Source organism: Nanorana parkeri, unplaced genomic scaffold, assembly GCF_000935625.1.
Source record: "Nanorana parkeri isolate BGI_ZX_2015 unplaced genomic scaffold, ASM93562v1 scaffold458, whole genome shotgun sequence".
NCBI lineage: Eukaryota > Metazoa > Chordata > Amphibia > Anura > Dicroglossidae > Nanorana > Nanorana parkeri.
Window position 1 is genome coordinate 784,375 of NW_017306726.1, and position 20,257 is coordinate 804,631.

The 20,257-nt window shown below is 40.7% G+C and overlaps 1 protein-coding gene across 1 annotated transcript in view; it reads right to left on the reverse strand.

The window, feature by feature from the left end:
• The window catches only part of MAD1L1 (MAD1 mitotic arrest deficient like 1), a 685,198-nt gene that overhangs the window by 288,117 nt on the left and 376,824 nt on the right, over positions 1-20,257 (reverse strand). Inside the window, exon 15 of the mRNA XM_018560488.1 lies at positions 15,281-15,371. Coding sequence (XP_018415990.1) covers positions 15,281-15,371 — 91 coding nt within the window. The remainder of the gene's footprint in view (positions 1-15,280; positions 15,372-20,257) is intronic.

A 20,257-nucleotide genomic window follows, 5' to 3' on the forward strand; every position in this document is an offset into this window, starting at 1 on the left:
GGGGGTTGAAGGGGTTAAGGCATGTCAATGTTATATGGTTTGTGCCAGCCCCAGTAAATTGCCAGTTTTGCTGGACAGCTTGGTCTGTTGCAGGAAGTGTAAATTTAATAGATGAACAGTAGATCTTAAAATATATACTGGCAGGATCAACGGGTAACAAAAACAGTTAGTGTTCTACGTTGATAAATAGTAAACTGGGAGTCTGCATCATATATGTAATTTTTTTATTTTGCCCATAGTTCTGTTTTGAATAGATAATTTTATAACCGTTCCGGTCACAAGATCCAGAGTAGTTCTTCAAAGCCTGCATATTACAGCTTATAAGTTTCTGTTCACTCTCACATTCCTGACTGATTCATTAAAGGAGGACCTAACTTTAGGGTTTAGGTCAGCTTTAATGAGAAAAAAATGAAATGTGAAATAAAATATTAAAATCAGAGCTTAATAATTAACATGAAGAAAGCACAGCAAGTGCTTTCAAGGACAATATTTTATTAAGGTGAAAGTAGAAAAGGCGGTGATAGAGAACCAAATAGTTTGCTGAGCACTGATAAAGTCTAATCTGAGACAGATGTCTTAATGTAACTAGAGCAATGCATGTCTCAAAGACAATAGCATTATTTAAGGTGTAGCAAGTTGAGAATTTTATTAAAAGCAAAAACGATTGTTATAGGTAGTTATAACAATCAAGCTACAGTCCTCACGAAGTGAAAGCAAATCAATGTGCTGAGTAAAAGGCGTAAAGTGCTGGGCAGGGTGATAAGAGACCTACAATGCCAAGACATTCACTCTGAAGTGTACACAACATAATGTCCTTTGATCACACTATACTGCGATCTGTCTCAATTTGGTTTAATCAAAGCTAATCTCCAAATATGAAACTTTCACATCTGAACTCCGCAGACACAGGCTCTATGATGATGCTTCTAATTTTTAACCTGCAAGTCAGATGCTGCTATTTTCATCTAGCGAGTGGCCCCAAATCTGAGGCTGCAGATATGCAGACCAATGTGTACCCAAGAAGAGAGCACTAAGACTGAATCATTACTTTCTGAAGCCATATTATAGGTTTGAGAGCTGTAATTTCAAACGTTTTGGCAGTAAGCTTTTTTTCTACTAGGAATTTTCAGTAGTACTCCTGTGCTAATATTAGCAGAGTTTTCTTTTAAATAGATAGTGTTTGCCATGATATGGTTTTCTTTCACTGCAAGCATTAGATTGCATAACACCTAGAGGTTCCTGTATAACAGTCTAAACAAGTACTACATTCATTTACTATGTGATACACATGCCTCATGAAGTAAACAACAACAAAAACCTATGTGACTGAGCCAAATCCTCCTTCATTTGTGTCTGAGGGCTAGTTCGCACCAGCCACAGTGCGTTCCGGCCAGATCGCATTGCGGCTGGCTCATATTGTTGTGGGCGGGAGGGGGCGTGGTGGTGCATTTAAGTGAATGGAAGTGCAGCCACGCCCGCAATGCGATCGTCCACATGGGATCGCAATGCACATCAATTTTTTCTGACTGGACTGGAATGCAGGCATTGATGTGCCATCCCCTCCCGCCCACAACAAAGTCAGCCGGCCGCAATGCGATCCAGCCAGAATCGGGCCAGAACACACTGTGGTCGGTGTGAAGTAGCCCTCAATGTTCCCTCTTCCAGAGACACTGCAGATTACAATGAGAGATTTTCTGCAACAGAGCCAGTGCTGTGAATCCAGAATGCAGTAGGCAGGACTAGGTGTAGACAGGTCAGGGCCGTCTTTAACGCAGGGCAAAAGGGGCAGTCGCCCAGGGCCCAATCATTGTTGTGGGGCCCAAAGCAGCTGCCCCTTCAGCCCACATAAGCAGTGGCGGAACTACCACCGGTGCAGGCGCACCAGGGCCTTGGCCCAGCACAGTCCCAGCGCCGGATCGGTACCCAGCGGCCACCCCATCTCTGCGCTGAGAGTGTTGGATCATCCGTTCATCCGACACTCCCGGTGCAGAGATGGAGGGCCCGCCGGCCGCAAGACAGGTGCTTACTGGCAAGCTGCAGGCAACATGTTTTATTCCACTAAAGCGCACGCAGGCACAGCCTACATGTGAGTGGCACCTCTGCTCTGAATACAGGTGCAGTGCAGCATTGCTGTCACACACAATCACGGGCTGCATTGGGTAGATTTCACTGCCTGGCTCAATGGGTATTTGTGGGGCTTTGCAGTAGCATTTAGGCCTGGTTCACCATCATGGGAAATTCAAGTGCAAGTGTATGTCAGGTCAAAACTCTTTTGCTTACTTTTAAATGAGACTTTCCCTCACTTACTGACCCAGCTGTCCCAGTAACAATATTTTACCAGATAGGAAGCAAGGGGAGGTGTGCAACAGTACACAAAAAATAAAAAATAAATATATATATATATATAACAATTTTACTAGAGTAGGTGAAGGCTACAATCAGATTTTTATTACTGTGTCCCTGTTGCAGATTCTCCCTAATTTCCTGTCTGGCAAACCACTGTCAGCATAACAGGAAGTAAGGGTAAATCTCTCAGATAGCAGTAATAATTCACCAGGAGTTCCAGTCCACAGCCCCCCCTCCTCCCCCCCATAAAAAAGTAGAAAGAAAAAAAAATTACTTTTTTCCTGTTTCTACCATTTTTTTCTTGTCACTATGATCCAAACGATTGTCAGTTTGATACCATTAACTGTTAGAAAACCGAACAAGCGTTCCAAACACAACTGTTTTTAAACAACATTCTAACCATGTATACAGAGTATACAGAAGGATCTTCCTAGTGTATTGTCATTGTAACTCAGTAATGAGGCAAATGGTAGGGTATGACTGGTGTATAATCATACTTTTTAGGTCAAAAGTGCATGTTTATGTCACAATCATTATACGAAATGGGGTGGCTGAATCTTCTATTCAATCATCATCTCAAGCCTATAGGTAGATGATGCAAAGTTCCTTTAAAACACCAATTATCAACAAATTGGTTGATAAAATTTCTTTGTATTAAAGTTCTGAGCTGCAACTAAAAATACTGAAGTCAACAACAGGACAGATCATTGTGCCCATTACGTGGCTGCTCATTTACAATAAATCATATTTTACTCCTGCTGTTACAGACCATCACAGCGTCACACATTCAAGCATCCCAGCATGGGGCTTCCTAAGGCCTGTGGAGGTTTTTATACACAAATATAAATGTAATTAAACCCAATGAAGCAGAAATACAGTCGTGTGCAATGTTACTATGTGACATCAGGAGAAGAAATCTACCTGAAAAATGGGAATGAAGGAAGATTTGTAAGATGTTGTGAAACAGCTGTACATTCAATGCATTGTGCATAGAATGGATTCCACACAATGGGTAATGATCACATCTAAGAGGGAATCAGCTACAATATATGCTCAAAAGTTTTGGACCCCTGACCATCTATGTGTGTTTATTTGGAGTTTTCCACCTTTGCCGCTATAAAAGCCCTCACTCTTCTGAAAAGGCTTTCCACAACACACTAATGTATCTATGGGAATTTGTGCCCTTATAAGCTGGAAGCACATCATGGTCTAAAATGTCTATGTTCTGTAATGCCATTAACAGTTTCCTTCACTGGAAACAGCTGAACTCAATATATGGAGGTGTTTCCCCAGACTTTTGGCGATATCGTGCATAATAGCCACAGTTCCCTAATCTTCTCCCTTCTGCTGATTTGCGAACACCTGAAACGTTTACATTTTGGAAGCATTTATAATACAATTTGCCAAGTCAGACCCAGCCATATTTTCTGGCTTCAATAGGAAGCTTACTATTTTCTCTGGGAGCTTTGTTTTTCTCTTATTGGGGAGTAAGTTGGGAAATATATTAACAAGGATCTAACGTCTATAATGCTCTGTTTTCACAGGAACATCGAGCTGATTCCCTCTACTGATCTTAATCATTTTTAATTAGTCAGAATTTAGTACATTTTCAAAAACAGAACCAAGAAACTAGAGGTGCACATAAATTTAAATTTCAAAACTAAAACAAAAGCAAAGTGAAAAAAAGTCAGGCTGAAACCAAAAAATGTTTTTTTGTTTTCCTAACCTATTCATTTTTTTTTACATTTTATTTTAATAAACTTGAAAACAATTATATTTTATTTTTATTTATTTATAGCTGAGCTGTTAAAATGAACACTTCTTTCATTATGTTGGATAAGTAGCTCATAAAGTCTAGATCACATTTGTTTTGTAGAGATTATAGTGCCAATTACATGGTAAATGAAGGAAGGGAAATAATGTGTGAAAAAATGTGGGCAGTCTGACTACAACAATGTCTGCATCACCAAGGGCTACATACACTGAGTAAAATAAAGACCACATGCTATTAAGTGGACCCTGGAACCAGGTACGGTTTAACCATTATCTCCAGCTATTAGTGACACAAATAATGTAATTTGTTTTACCTGTCTGTGCTAGGCATCTAGAAAGCTTTTAACTCCTGTTGGGACAATAGGTTCTGGGCCCCATATGGAGCAAATGACCCAAGGATAAATGCCACTTCTTATATATCTATGCTAACATTTTACTCTGTGTACAAAAAAAAGTCACACGTGTGTTTCCTTTACATCCATGATATTTTTATCATTTGCTGTTTGTACTTCTATAAGTCTTGTTAGATTTAATGGAAAAAGGAGAAACCACACAATTTTAAAATCAGTAGCCTAAGGGGCTGAAAAACTATCATCGGATGTTTTATGAGACATAAGGGCATGAGCGGACACGTTGTACCTTATTCTCCAAGGTGTAGTTACTTTTAGTTACACCTCTGCACATTTATCATTATTATAGTAATAATGGCATGATTTTAGCCAAAGCTTTCATAAAGGAGTACATTTTTGGAACAGTCATGAATTCAGGATTAAATTGGTCAAAAAACCTCCAGATACGGCTTTAACTTGCAGCACTGTGAAATTTTCCTTATTCCTTCCAAATGCGTTTCCTCACAGAGAGGCCCCTGCTGTGCTTGACAATGGGAGGTCTTTTGAAATACACAGTGGGGAGTTGTTCTGAGGAGCAAAGTCAGGAATACACAGAAATAATATTGTCCCTATCAGCACATTGATCACAAATTATGTTATGCTATAGAAAAGAAAAAAAAAAACATTACATAGACTGCATATTTGTATATTTCAGCAACACTTTACTAAAACGAGCGTCTTTTTATTTGTAAAGCAAGGGGTTTTGTTTTTTCAATATCAGAACAAGCACTTGTGCAAGAATGTGTTGGGTCCCATGGTGTAATAACATAGCACCTGGAATATCAATCATGTAGTTTAAAGATTAGTATTTGTGTAACTGATACAATGGTACAATGTTGCTCAGCTCAAACCATCTCTGCACAAGCCCCTTTTTAGGTGTTTTTAAGCATTTCTGGGATACTGTTGCGGTTATTTAATGTTATTTTGGGTAGAATAAATGTATGATGTTAACAAGTAGGACATTGTGTGTAGTGAGATATTGGATTTTTTTCCTGGACACCTAGATACTTAGTAGTGGAAAACGTTTTGTACATACATGTATCATGATGTCCAGGAGAAAACACAAAAGTCAATGTGTGTGCGTGTATATATATATATATATACACATTTTGGTAAATAGGGAGTGGATGGTCTTATTGGACCATTACTATTTTTTCACATATAAATGAGTGTCGTAAATAATTCCCATTTTCCCCCCATAAAATACTGATTATGCTTTTTTTTCCTCTGTGTTGCTGATCTTTTGCAGCCTCTCTCACCTCTTTCCTGTCTACATGCACCCACTCCAGCAAGCAACAATGCATCTCACAGGAGATGTCAGTGCTCCATACCTTCAGCCATAACCATCACCTTGCCAAGATGTAAAAAGTATACGACTGTACTAACTGTCATATAGCACCCAGTGCTTCAGTTCAACCAGCCTTACTCATTGTGTGAGTTCTTAGAGACTAGGCCCCACCTGATGCTATACCACAGCTCTGAAATAGGAAACCTCTTTGCAGCTGGCAAAAATCACCAATTTGGGAAGCGTTACATTCCAGGCAAATCCTATAGGCCAACAATGTAAATGGATCTGGTTACAGCTATTTAAATGCTGATGGCTTTATCTACCAGAAACTGCGTCACACCCGAGGCAGTGCCATGGCTCTGAACTTGGAGAACACTGCACGGTTAACTAAAACAGTAGTCTGGAAAATGCCACAATACAAAGCCCTGTGTGTGAAGACATTCTCGATAAGCCTGCAATTTACCAGCCCAGTAGTGCATAGGTAGGGCTTTCAAAGCCAGGCTGAGGAAATACCAATATGCTTCAGCACAAAGAGCTAACTCACAGAGACTTGAAAGTCTGGGTTACACCAGAGGCCGTGCCATGACTCTTGCTCCAAAAAGCACTCTGTGGCTAAGTTCCACAGGATATGAAGGTCTGGAAAGTACCACAATGCAGAGTCCAGTGCCCAAAGGTCACATTAAAGACTAGCCTCACCACATCCAGAGGCCAACTCACAGAAGGAGTCTTTAGAGACAGGCAACGCTAGAGGCTGGGCCTCATTCCAGGCTGAAACCTGTAATCTTTAGTTCAGCAGGATCCTTGTACAGCCTCCATAGTTGTTGTTGTTGTTCTTGAGAGTAGCACAAGCAGCATGTGTGAAGTCTTGACTGAAGTTACTAAAGAAAAAGAAAAATCTACGGTGTATAGAGTAACAACTCAAGACAAACAAAAAGTATGCGTTGTCCGTAAGACCTTCCATTGCCATAGAAGGTCTGCTTTAACAAGTTAAAACTTATATGTGATTTTGATCATTACTTTTTCTTTCATTATTCTAGTGAGGTGCAGAGGCCAAAACAGCCCTGCACACAGGTGGACATTCATTCTGAGCCACAGAAGGCCATGTGACGTTTTAAAGATCCCAATAGGCAAATGCTTTCCTTCAGTTACAGCCCTGCCATGTAAACAAATGACAATTACTTAGAAGATCCATTTCAAAGAAAGAAAAATGCTGCACATAAAACAATCTTAAATGTCTTCCATAAAAATAGAATGGCTAAATGAAAAGCCTCTGGAGTCTCTTAAGAATGTAGAATTTCTCTATCCTTTATGCCAGCATGAACAGTAAATGAAACAAATGTATAATTACCCGTTGTGGGCAGCATTATTACCTTATCCATAATTGAAAAATAAGTGGCTGGTTTCATTGTTTCCTCAAGCAGAATTCAGAATCTGTACTGCAGAGTGGAATCTGTAACTATCAGTTTCAAGATGTTCTCATTTAAGAGCAATGACTATAAATGGCAAACAGATGGGATTTAGTGAGCTCTGAACCCAGCAGAATGCTGACTCCCATTTGAGGGGATATAACATTACCTTGAGTATGAATGGACCCCAGGAAGGGCCATATAAAGCTGGAAGTGGTGATTGAAAACATTTAAACATCGCTTTTGACCAAAGCTGGATCAAGTAGAAAGTAACCTAGGCAGGATCCTGGGGCTCATTAGATTTCCTGGGGCAGCACAATGTACCAAAGCAGTGTGCCTAACTGTCACATCACAAGGGAGGATGCAATTGTAGTCAGTTGGTGTCTGATGGGACAGACTATGCCAGTATATGCAACATACCCCATCAAAGCTGAACTCCAGGCAGAAATAAAAGAAACAAATGAATGCAGCTCTAGATTTATTAATACTTTTAGGTAATTTTTTTCATGTAAGCAGTGTATCTGATGTTACCTGACATCAATCTCTTTCAGTTCCTGTACAGCAGGGCTGATTGGAGGGGAGAGCATAGATGAGCTCATTAGGGAGGGAGATATTTGCCTGATTTCACAAGACTGCAACAGTAGGGACCTGCTGTGAAGCACTGAAAGAAGGGAATGTACACTACTTTTCCCCAAAAGAGTGTAAACTAGCAGGTAGACCAGTACCTACTGGCAAGAAAGTAGCTAAAGTATAGCTTTTAATGCTGTGTGTGTTGTGATTGTATAAAAGTTCCAATGGTGACCAAAAAAGGACTGATTACAGAAAGTGACATCAACAATTCTACCAATGCTTGCAAATATAGGGCCGTTCGGGAATCAGCAATAGTGAAAATGACCATTTATCACTGTAGGTTCATCAATGCACTCAACATGATTTATGCAGATGCCAGGTAACAGATATGCCTAACTGACTGCAGCCAGCACCTTCTATCTTCCTAGATCTTTTTATTTTATACTGACAACACACTGCCTTTATTTGCCTGATGACTCAATTTGAGATAGTCCTGTACTAATTTTGGAATTTTCCTGTTTTCACCCTAAATTGTATATATGAAAATCAATTGGCTCAAAGATATCCAACAATCTATTTGTATTTGGTTTTAAACAACATTTTTTCTATACACATTTATAACAAATGTTGTTTTTTTGTTTTAGGGAGGTATTTTTGATCGGGGATATGATTTATTTCTTTGGCTTTTTATTGTTTACTAGCATGTGCTTTTCTATATCATTTGTATTATGTAATTTATAAGTGTATATTGTAACTTTAAAGACTACTTGAGGAGCTTATTTATATCCCTAACCTTCCTGACTTACTCATCTGAATGATTAGGTACTGACTGGGGGTGAAACGCTCTATGTCCAGTGGGAGCAATGATGCAAGAATGGCCATGCAGTAGTGTCAATAAAGTTTATTGAAATCAAAAACAAAAACAACTGTATGAGGTGTGGTCTGGGCTTACAAAGCCAGTGCTGTACAATATATTTTCTTACACGCCCAATCCAGGATTATGCTTAGTAACAGAGCACCACAATGGCTATAGTGTAGACCCCTTCTTCACTAACCAGCTCCTCTTACTGGTGCATCACAAAAGGTAAGGCGTTGAGTGTTCAACTGCAGGGAATGACCCCCCTGTAGTGATCAATCCTGACATCCTATTATTATGATGATTATTATTATTTTGTTAGTATTAAAGACAATATTTCAGAATTGTTCATGTTGTTTCTTGCCTTTACCACTTTAGATACCACAGGATATGAGCTATGTGAAAAGTAAATCATATATTGTCACTTAGATACACTTTGTTCATGTATTTCATCTGCTCTGTCATCCACAATCTAATCTACGTACAGTATAAGAAATAAATCCCAAAATCCTTTTCACAAAGCCTTTACATGCCATTGTTCAAGAACAAGATTTCATAGCCAAAAAAATGCACAACAACCATCCTGAAAGGAAATGTAATATAAAAAACAATGTGACTGTGTTTACCCGACGTCAGCAACGCTCACATTCATGAACTAAATCAGTTATTTCAAACATGTATTCTCCTTGGCATGCAGCTATTTACATGTGAAGGGGAAATAAAAAAAAGACTTGTAGGCTGTAGATAAAAAATAGCGGCGTATCAAACACTCTGACATTACTGCATGAATAAACCAAATACATATCCTTCGCTGACAAACACTGAACAGCAGAATTTAGGAAAGGCATCTATCTAAGTCAAGGACAGCTGAGAAATGACTTTCAAGGAGCATTATTCCTTGCTTAAAATGTTTTATCAGCTTGTGAAATCTACCACCTGCTTGTAATACATACATATATATTATTTTTTTAATACATGTATCTATATGTTTTATATATTATTGCTTCATGTGTTTTCAACTTCTTCCCACATATGAGTTTTCACTTATTTAATACACTATATGGCCAAAGATTTCTGAATGTGTGACCATCACACCTACATGAGCTTATCGGGCATTCCATTCCAAATTTATGGCCATAACAATGTAGTTGCACCCTTCCACTCCCATTTACAATGTCCTCTACCTTTCTAGTTAGGCTTTCCACAGGGTATGTGTGCCTGTTCAGCTAAGAGAGCTTTAGGGCTAGTTCACACCACAAAGACTGCATTCCAGAGCGGTGGGCCTCTGGAATGCGAGCCGCCAGGCTCCCTGCATTCAGGGGCGTGGCGGTGCATTGAAGTCAATGGCACCACAGCTTTGTCCCCTGCCCGCAGTGCGATTGCGAGCACCCAAACTCATGGCACATTAGTGCCTGCGTTCCGGTCCAGTGCGATCTGCAAAAATAGTGCATGCAGCATTTTTGCATATCGCACTGGACCGGAACGCAAGCACTAATGTGCCACGCGTTCAGGTGATTCCACTGCGGGTGGGGGCATGGCTGCAGTGCCATTGACTTCAATGCACCGCCACGCCCCCTTGCACCCATAAACGCAGGAAGCCGGCGCGCTTGCGTTCCAGAGGCCAAACGCTCTGGAACGCAGTCTTTGTGGTGTAAACCTGCCCCGAGTAAGTAACATCCCAATTTATACCAAAGGTGTACAACAGGGCTATAGACAGACCACTCAAGTTCCTCCACACCAAACTCATAAAAACCATGAATTTATAGATCTGGCTTTGTGTACAGGAACATAGAAAAGAGTCCTAACCTAAACAGCTGCCACAAGGTTAAAAGCACAAAATTATCTAGAATGTCTAAGCTGTAGCTTCAAAAGTGTCCTCTATGGAAAACACCTGAACTCAATAATTTGGAGGGGTTTCCATATCCTTTTGGCCATATAGTATATTTTACTGACAAGTGTGGATGACATTGGACACCATTTCCTACAGACCTCTATTCCCTGCACATCTATGGATCCTTTTCTAGAGTTGCTAAACAACAATAAGAAGAAAAAGCAACATAATAAACAGTTATCGTCTACAAAGTGATATAAAAAAAGAAACACAAAAAGCATTTATAGTGTGCAAAGTAACACAGCCAGTAGCATCTGATTACATTGCATCTTCTATTAGTATAAAGCTACCAGGAAAATACAATTTAATTGTGGGCTGATCACAATGGGTTAATGCATTTGGCTTTTATGAATCAGTTGAAAAGAATGGTGTATTTGAGCCTAATGCTTGTGTACTGAAAGTGTATGGCTACAGTGAACGACAGGAGATACTGGAAATAGACAGGGATAGACAGGAGACACTAAATAAAAGCCAGAATTCCACTACTTAAGATTGCTGGTGGCTTAAAAAAAGGCCAAAAAAGCATCTACAGGTAAATAATTCTAGAATCATTAACTGAAGGGGTGACAAAAAGTTGCCAGCAAACTCTTCAGAAATGTTTAGAATATCAACTTAAATGCAAGGGCAGCAATTAATGAGTCAGGGCATAACAAGCAAAAGATCATCTCTCTGGAATAAATTAAGCAATGTGACCTCTCAACCTGCATGTTTAAATGAGCAATTAAGTGCATTCTATCATCACAATATTGCCACTGTATCTTTAACAGACAGCACTGAGTTGTACTTCAATGCTGTTTACATAAATTGCCAGAGTGTCCCTACTTGTATGGATATACCTTGTTCATTTTTTTCTGTATATCTCTCAATATAGCTGGAGAAGAGAATATATTTTAAAGAAAACATCTTAAAATGAACTAGGGCAATTCACACTGATCATGTGATGAAACAAACGCATCACTGTGTTAATTTCTGTAAACGTGCAAGTGATGTGAACAATCAGTACATACTGCTATAGACAGCTGACGTTATATGTACATCTCAAGCTTGGCCAATTCTTTCCTGAGCCACCACATTGGTCCTTTAATATGACAGTAAGGGCCTGTTCACATGAGATCAGGTCCTGATCAGCAGACGTGGAGCTGCTGATGCAGTGCGTTTTTGATGCGTTTTCGGTCCGGATGCTGACAGTTCATTTTTTTTTTAGCCAAGGGGCTGTCAGTATGCAGATTCAGCCTCTGAGGTCACCTCCGCCCTCTCGGAACATCTACTTCCCTTTGTGTATGTAAAGCTGCTGATCAGACATGTATCACATATTTGCAGGCATGTTGATGGTGCTGGCTACAGCAATCTGCAGAGAACGAGCCCGCCGGAGACGTCGTTATTGGGTACACCCAATCTTGAGGCTCCGGGACTCCAAGGGTCAGTTCTGGAGTTTGTATGAGGATTTGCAAGGTCACCGGATAAAAAAAATTCCTTTACTCGTATGTCCATGGCAAGGTAATGGGCATGTTCCAAATGTTTACAGTTCATGTCGTTACCTCTACCCCAACCTGTCTGTCTATCGTTGATATCATAATAAGTGGAGCAAGAATACAATTATTTTTTTCATTAGCTGCATTGCATTGAGTTTCCGTTCCGTTTCGTGCGTTTCCGGACCAGACAAAATGTGACATGCAGTATTTTTTTCTGTCGTAAGCTGAACAGACTGCGCACGTGAGAACTGTAGCCCATAAAACACATAGGGATACATTTTGAGTGCAGCAGCGTACGGATCCGGTCAGCACACAAAACGGACGTCGTGTGAACAGGCCCTTAGGCTAACTGACTGGGAGGCTTGGTAGTTTGGGATGTTGTGGGGTCATGCTTACCTCACAAGAATAGTGAAGATTTAGATTTTACCTCTTGCTACCTATATCTACCGATCTACTTATCTTTTACACATGCAGTTTTCAATGAAGCTTAGCACTGTTTGTGCATTTCAATGCTTAGTTTGAAATAGTTCTCAATATGTGGACACTCTGCTATACCCATTTTTCACCAGTTCCCATGGTCACAGCTGCCACTGTCAAAAGCCCGGCTTCACCTCCTTTAGAATCCTGCATATCACTGTTCTCCAGTAAGGCTACCTATAGGAATGGACAAAAAAACATGGATGTGCCCCAGGATGTGGGTCTTCTTGACTGCTCAAAAGGAAAGAAACTAACTGCAGGTACCTGGAGATCCCTGCTAATACATAATGGTGCCATCTCCCAGTAGTAGTTTCAGACAAGAAGAAAGCAGTTGCTGAAAAATTACAAATAGTAGCACTACTCCTCTTATTCTCTTTTGCAACTCCTGTTCCACAAATGGGGTAATGAACTGAACTGAAAGATGAAGAGGACACCTTATAGAAAGAAACTATATGCCCTGGTCACAAACCCAGGCTTTAAAGTATAACTAATCCCTCCAACAAATGTAATATATTGCAGTTAACCAACACCTAGATGACATGGCTGCCTTTAAATTTTTTCAGTTTTCACCTGGTAATCCCGCCAGGAGCACACTTCCTGTCCTAGGCTGATAACTCTCACTTATTGTATTGCATCTATGTAGGAGCAGCATTTTCACCCTAGGCATACAAATACCTACAAATACCTTCTTATCTCTTCATCTCTAATACATTGGTTGTTTTGTTTTGCAGTTTATAGAGAATAGCTGGGAAAGCTGATAATATTGTTTGAGATTTCAGCACAATGTACAGAAAGTTACAGGAATGCATGATTTCTACCAGGATCTAGAGGTATTTTTTGATACCTGCTGCCTGAAAAAAAAAAAAAAATACCACCATCGCTTTCTTGGGGTTAGATACTTGAAAATTGTTTAGACACTGTGGCAATAAATAAACCTAAATGCAAAGTACAGCTGTGAGAGGTCTCAGATGGAAGTTCCCATTCTCCATGAAATAGGAACCGCATAGTTGACATCAGAAATATATGCTGAATGCTTTTTTTTATATATATATATTCACAAATGGCACCTCCAAATGGGAACAGGACCTTAGTGGAAAAGGGTGGCAGCTATGCAAGGCTTATCCACGCTGATTCAAATGAAAGAGAAATAAGTAAGGGCAAAAACATGTCAATACAAAAAGTAAAAAATAAATATTAGCCTAATAACAAAGCCCACAAGTGTCTTGTCTCTTTAAACTCAGGCAGTCTTGGCAGCTTCAGTGTCATTGGGACTTGAATCTGTTTCTCAGCTCTGAGGCCTCTATCTTCCTGATGTGACCCTCTTCAGGATCCCTAGCACTCAGTATCATTAGTATATCTTAGTATGAGAGTACTAATGCTTTCCAATATGCATTGTGAATGCTGAAGACCTATGCCATTGCATTGTCATGGGATCATTACTTGATTCACAAAAGTGTTTTTGTGTGTGATTTCTTTTACAGGAGAACTTGTTTCCTGTTCCTCATATTTTAAATTACAGTGAATCTGTACCAAGCATTAGTCCTCATTAGCAAAACATCAATAACAATACTAGTATTGGCACCAATACTGAGTACCCGTACTCGCCCAAATGCTCCGATACCTTCCATGATACTGGAAATTCTGGACAGAGGAAATCGGTGCCGTAGGGGAACATGGAGCCAGCTTCCCGGGCAATCAGGAAGCGGGTGGTGAGTAATGACCTGTCTCCTGGCTTCCTGATTGGCCGGGAAGCCAGCTCAATGCTGATTGGCTGGGAAGCGGGTTTCCCGGCTAATCAGAATCGAGCCGACCAAACAACATGGAGCCCGACTTCCCGGGCAATCAGGAAGCCATGCAGCATGTCATTACCCGTCGCACAGCTTCCAGATGCCCAGGAAGCCAGCTCCATGCCATCAGAAGCACCGGTAGCAGTACTCGGTATTGGCAAGTATCGAAAAGCAAAATATTGGTATTCGTACTCGATAGCGAAAATCCGGTATCAGTGCATCCCCAGTCCTTATGATGTTCCATTGTACAGCATCTTTATATACTTAAATAAAACTGAATTTGTAGCACACCTGCATGAAATCCCAATGATCTTGGTTATATAAATATATAAAAGTTTAATAGCATTTAGTCTGTTTTAGGCCCCTTTAAGAGGGGTGGTCCGATCAGGTCTGCCTGTCAGTTTTTCAGCTGGACTTGATCAGGCGCTCTATGCAAGGCAATGGGCTGCCGGGTTTAAAAGGACAAACGTCCGTTTAGACCCAGTTGGCCCCGGCTTCGGCCCGGTAAAAAAGACGGAACGGATCGTGCCGCGTGTCCGTTTACATCAGATTCCCCATAGACCAACATAGGGTCCGACACTCAGTTTTTTCCTCTATCACAAGATGGAGGAAAAAATCTTTATGGAAACTGATGTCACAGCGGTTGACAGATCCTCTCCTGATCGGCCCGTGTGGAAGGTGCCTTAAAGTAAAGTAAATAGTAATGTGCAAAAGAAAAAAAAATAAGTTTACTGGTAATTGGCATTGCTAAGAGCACCGTGATTACTGCCCCAATTTAGGAAATATAGTATGTAATATAGAGGGAGAGACGTCGGTGTTGGTGACATGCTAAGAAGGGAACCAACTTTTAAAAGCCAGATTCCAGAGTGTGTACACTCCACAAAACTATTTGTATATGACCCCCATCACTTACTGCCAGTCAGCATTACTGCATATAAGAGAGTAATGACAGGGTTTGATGGCCAAAGACCTGCATGTCAAAAGGATCTGATTACAAAGGCAGAAAAGCCTCTTCTCTTACTTACCTGAAGACTTAGTCTCTCCAGCCTCATCTCCAGGATTTTGTTCTCCTCCTCTAGCCGGCCCCGTTCAGCTTCAAGCTCCTCAATTTTCAACCTGCAGAGAAATGGAGCATGGAGAATACAATATGAAGTGACATGCAAGGAATAAAAATACACTTAGAGGTATTTTGTCCTCTGCAACATCGTCCCAGAGGACCATTCAGTTCAATATATTTTCATTGACTAAAAAGGGAAGCAAAGTCAGCTTCATAAGGTGGTTTTATATGACTACACACCAGACAACTGACAATTTACATTCAGATTCACCAAAGGACAACATTTGCCCTCATTATGTCCAATCTAGTTGTCATTGGTACACAGCAACATTGTATGTAGACAGATTAAAACATACAAAAGACTTAAATGCATGGGTAGTGATGATCAGAGAATACAAAATATATCTGTGTACACAGGACAAAAAAGCAAACTGGGGGACAGAAACAGTCATTGGAATGTATGCTCCATTCTATGGGGGGAAAAAACACCCCCACAACAAAGCTGTGATGGTGGACAATCGCACAGGTTCCTCCTGGCATGCTCCCATCTTTCTTTAACATTACTGTCCATGAATGCTTTAAAAATGTAGTTGTCAAATATATACCTTAAGATACATGGAAAAAGACAAAACAACATAAAAACACAACTGTACATTTATCAATGGGGGGGAATTTATCAAAACTGAAGCAGACAGATCTAGAGCAGTTGCCCATGGCAACCAATCGGCATCTCGCTTCAGTTTGCTCAGGTAAGATTTGAAAATGAGACGGAGAAGCTGATTGGTTACACTGCAAATCTGCTCCAGATTCTGTCTGTCCACTTTTGATAAATTCCCCCCAATGTTTCTTATGACCTTGTATAGTTTGTAATTATTGTTGTATCTGCATGGGACCAGCCATATTTACTCATTGCATTTTCAGGCTCTGTTCCTTGCTTTGCAGTGTTAAACAGTGGTTGTGCTTCACAGCTTCTAGGAGTCTCATAACCTACTGAAAACAATGCACTGCCTGTATATTAGATATCTTCGATCCACACTTGTGTAAATCCAAACAATAAACTCTTATTCGCACTGAAATAATTTAAGAGCAAATACAAAATATCAGTTGATCCTGACATGGATCTTATAAACTGATTACTTCCTATGCAGAACGATATTCCTTAGCATTATTCCCAGCCACCTCTGTGGACTACGGAACCCCTTACCAGTGTTATGGAGATGCAGAGAGAGAGAGGCCGGTGGCCTGTAGTCTTAATTTACTTCCTGTCCTAATGTGATAATGCAGATCCTCCATACAGTATGGTGAGTGAGAATTGTCACCCTTGGACAGGAAGGGTTACTGGCAGGGTCACCAAAATAAATAAAGAAAAGGTCTGAAAACTAACACAACCACTACAGCTAAGGATGATTAAGCTGCATTATATTTCATTTTTATTTTTGAGTGACTGCAGTGAAAGCCAGAGCCCCGTCTACATATCTATAGCTAACACAATAAGTAAATAGGACACATTTAATGTGTAGTTTACCTTTAAGAAATATGAAATTGTCATTAATATCTGGCAGCATATTAATGTTGTATAAAGCAAGAGAAATGAGCATAGTAGTAATAAATAACACCAGATGGGATCTTTCTATTTTAGTGTGCCAAAAGCCATCTGCAGCATAAAATATTTATTTCCAATGTATGTATTTAAGCTCTGAACAGTGTTAAAGCATATGCCGCCAATGTGATCTCTGTAAACTATGAGATGTGGTGGTTGTCGTTGAGAATGCTGAGCACCACAGTTGACTATACCACCATGAGGACCTTGGCCAAGATCCTGGCCTGGAAGCTATTATGCATTCAAAAGGGTACATGTGAAAGTAATCTGACCCCAAAACTCCTAATTAAAAAAAAAAAAATACATACCGTAGATTAAAAAAAAACAAATATGCTTGGGGCTTTGCGAGTGTGGGCATCAGGGCAGAGAAGGAGGAGGCAATGTGCGGGCGGACCAACGCTGTAATAGACACCCGCTATGAGGTCCCCTGCAAGCGCAGAACCTCATGCAGCTGAAATCATGAAAAAATTTAAGTGCCGATATTGGCGCTTAGTATCGGGGCATTTTCACGAGTACTCATACTCATGCCCAGAATCAGCACTGATAATGGTACTGGTATCGGTGAATCCCTAATATGACCACTTAGAGGTGAAGTGAATAACATTGTTTATCTCGTTAGAATGGCACCTGGAAGTGGGTAGGATATATTAGGCAGCAGAAAAAATGGGATGTGTAAGGATTTGAGTGACTTTAACAAGGGACACATTGTGATAGCAAGACAACTGGGTCAGAGCAACTCCAAAATTGTAGCTCTTGTGAGATGCTCCTAGTCTGCAGTGGTCAGGATCTACCAAACGTGGTCCAAGGAAGGAGATTGGTGAACCGGTGACAGTCATGGGCGGCCATGGCTCATTGATGCATGTGCGAAGTGAAAGCTGGCCCATGTAGGCTGATCCAATAGAAGAAAAACATGGTAACCTCATGTATTTATAACCAGCCTTTGCAGCAGGGTGCACATGGGTGTGTGGGTGTGATCCAATAGAAGAACTACTGTAGCTTAAATTGCTGAAAAAGAGCAATGGAAGAAGGTGGCCTGGTGTGATGAATCATGTTTTCTTTTACATTATGTGCATGGCTGGGTGTGTGTCACTTACCTGGGGAAGAGATGGCACCAGGATGCACTGTGGGAAGAAGCAAAACCGGTGGAGGCAGTGTGATGCTTTGGGCAATGTTCTTCAGGGAAACCTTTGACATTCATACGGATGTTACTTTAACACATACTACCTAAACATTATTGCTGACCAGGTATACCCCTTCATGGAAACAATATTCCCTGATGGCAGTAGCCCCTTTCAGCAGGATAATGCGCCCTGTCACACTGCAAAACTGGTTCAAGAATGGTTTGAGGAACACAACTAGATTGAGGTGTTGATTTGGCCTCCAAAATCTCCAGCTCTCAATCCAATCGAGCATCTGAAGGATGTGCTGGTAAAACAAGTCTGATCCATGGGGTGCCCACCTCGCAACTTACAGGACTTAAAGGATCTGCTACCGATGGCTTGGTGACAGATTCCACAGCATATATGTGCAGTCATATTCAAGGATCAGTCATAACATTATGACCACCTGCATAATACGGAGTAGGTCTTCCTTTTGCCGCCAACAAACACTGTGTTCTAACATACACAACACAGTTACTGAGAAGCAAGGCCAAGCTTGAAGAAATTAAAACATTTACTTCTGTAGAGGGGTGAGAGAGACTGCTGTTGAAGTGACCTTAACTCGAAGAACTTCCAGACTGCTCAATGACCAAAGTCTGTAGGTAGGACATGGTGAGTATTCAATTTGAGTTGATGAGGGAGTGTGGGTACAGCATATAGACTCTGGAGGTGAAGCTGGAGATTGTGTGTGTTGGGGTACGATTACAGGAAAAGACCATTGTGTGTGATGGAGGTAGGATTTCAGTACAAAAACCAATCTGTGTGCTGGGATGTGGTATCTTACTGGTGAAATACCAATGTATGTGTTGAGAACTGAGCTCACAACCAGAGCATGCTCTGTTCAGCTAATTTAAAGACTGAAGGCAAAATCCACCTATGACAAAGTGAAAGTGAAACGTACACTATCTTAGGTTGGAATAGGGATAGGCTAGGATTCAGGATTCAATCTTTAGTTTAAATGTCTCAGATTTGGGACAGATTTTAAGTAAAACCTCTACTTTCAGTAAAGAATTGATACAGCATAATTTCAGCAAAATGGCTTTCATTTCGTAATTTTATGTTATTAGAAATGACTGATTTATTCAAATAACTGCAAGGGTTAAGGGCTCATTTTGTCTAGGGAGCTAAAATAACAAAAAATATACTCACCTGAACATCGGATCCGACTGGCTGCTGAAATGGTCCCTGCAGCCTCTCTTCTCTGGTAATGTAGTGTCCCTTGGCTTCCTCACATCCAATACACTGTATTGGAAGTGATGACTCATGGGTTTTTAGACCACCAGAGCGAAGTGGGAGAGAGGTTGTGGTGGCCGGTCTAGCAGCCAACCAGATCCAATGTTTGGGTGAGTATATATTTGTTAAATTTAGCTCAATAGACAAAATGAGCCCTTAACCCTTGGAGTGCATGGGGGATGACAAGGAAATTACTTATGTGTTGATGCATTACACCCTCAGATAACTACTTGTTGATTACAGGATTCCACTTAAAGTGCAGCTTTACCCATATCTTTAAAAAAACAACAAACACACCTTTAGGCCCCGTTCACACCGGGGGCAGTTCAGCCGCGCGGATCCGCCACATGAACGGTCCCATACATTGCTCAGTGCGAACCAAACCGCCCAAACTGCTCCCTGACACTTTTTTGCAGCGCTGATCAGTGCGGTTTCCATACAGCTTTCAATAGAACCGTGGTTTTGGGCGTTTTTAATTGCGTTTCAGAGCCTAATTGCAAAAAAAAATAAATCCCAAAACCTTCCTTTTCAAATGAGCGCGGAAACCGTGCTGATCCGCAGGTGCCCTGGTGTGAATGGGCTCTGAAATGTTTAGTAATGACAAACACATACTTCTAGATCATCAGCAGCTTTCCTTTTTTTTTTCTTCTTTTATTTCCCAGTCTTCTGACAGTGACCATATTAACTAAGGGCAGATTACTAGCTCTCCATTTACTTCCTGGAACTCTGGTACATGTGACTAGGACATGTGACCATGCACATCCTCTCAGGGGAGGAAAATGCCTTTCCCTGAGTTTACAGATGAGATTTTCCAGCAATGCTCTGCTGATGTAACCTTCCCAGTATGCAACGCTTTGGCACTGACATCGTTTGTGCCAGGACTGGTCCAGGAAGTAGATGAACTCTATGTGTAAGTAAATGAAAAACAAAAGTACCTAATAATAATTATATA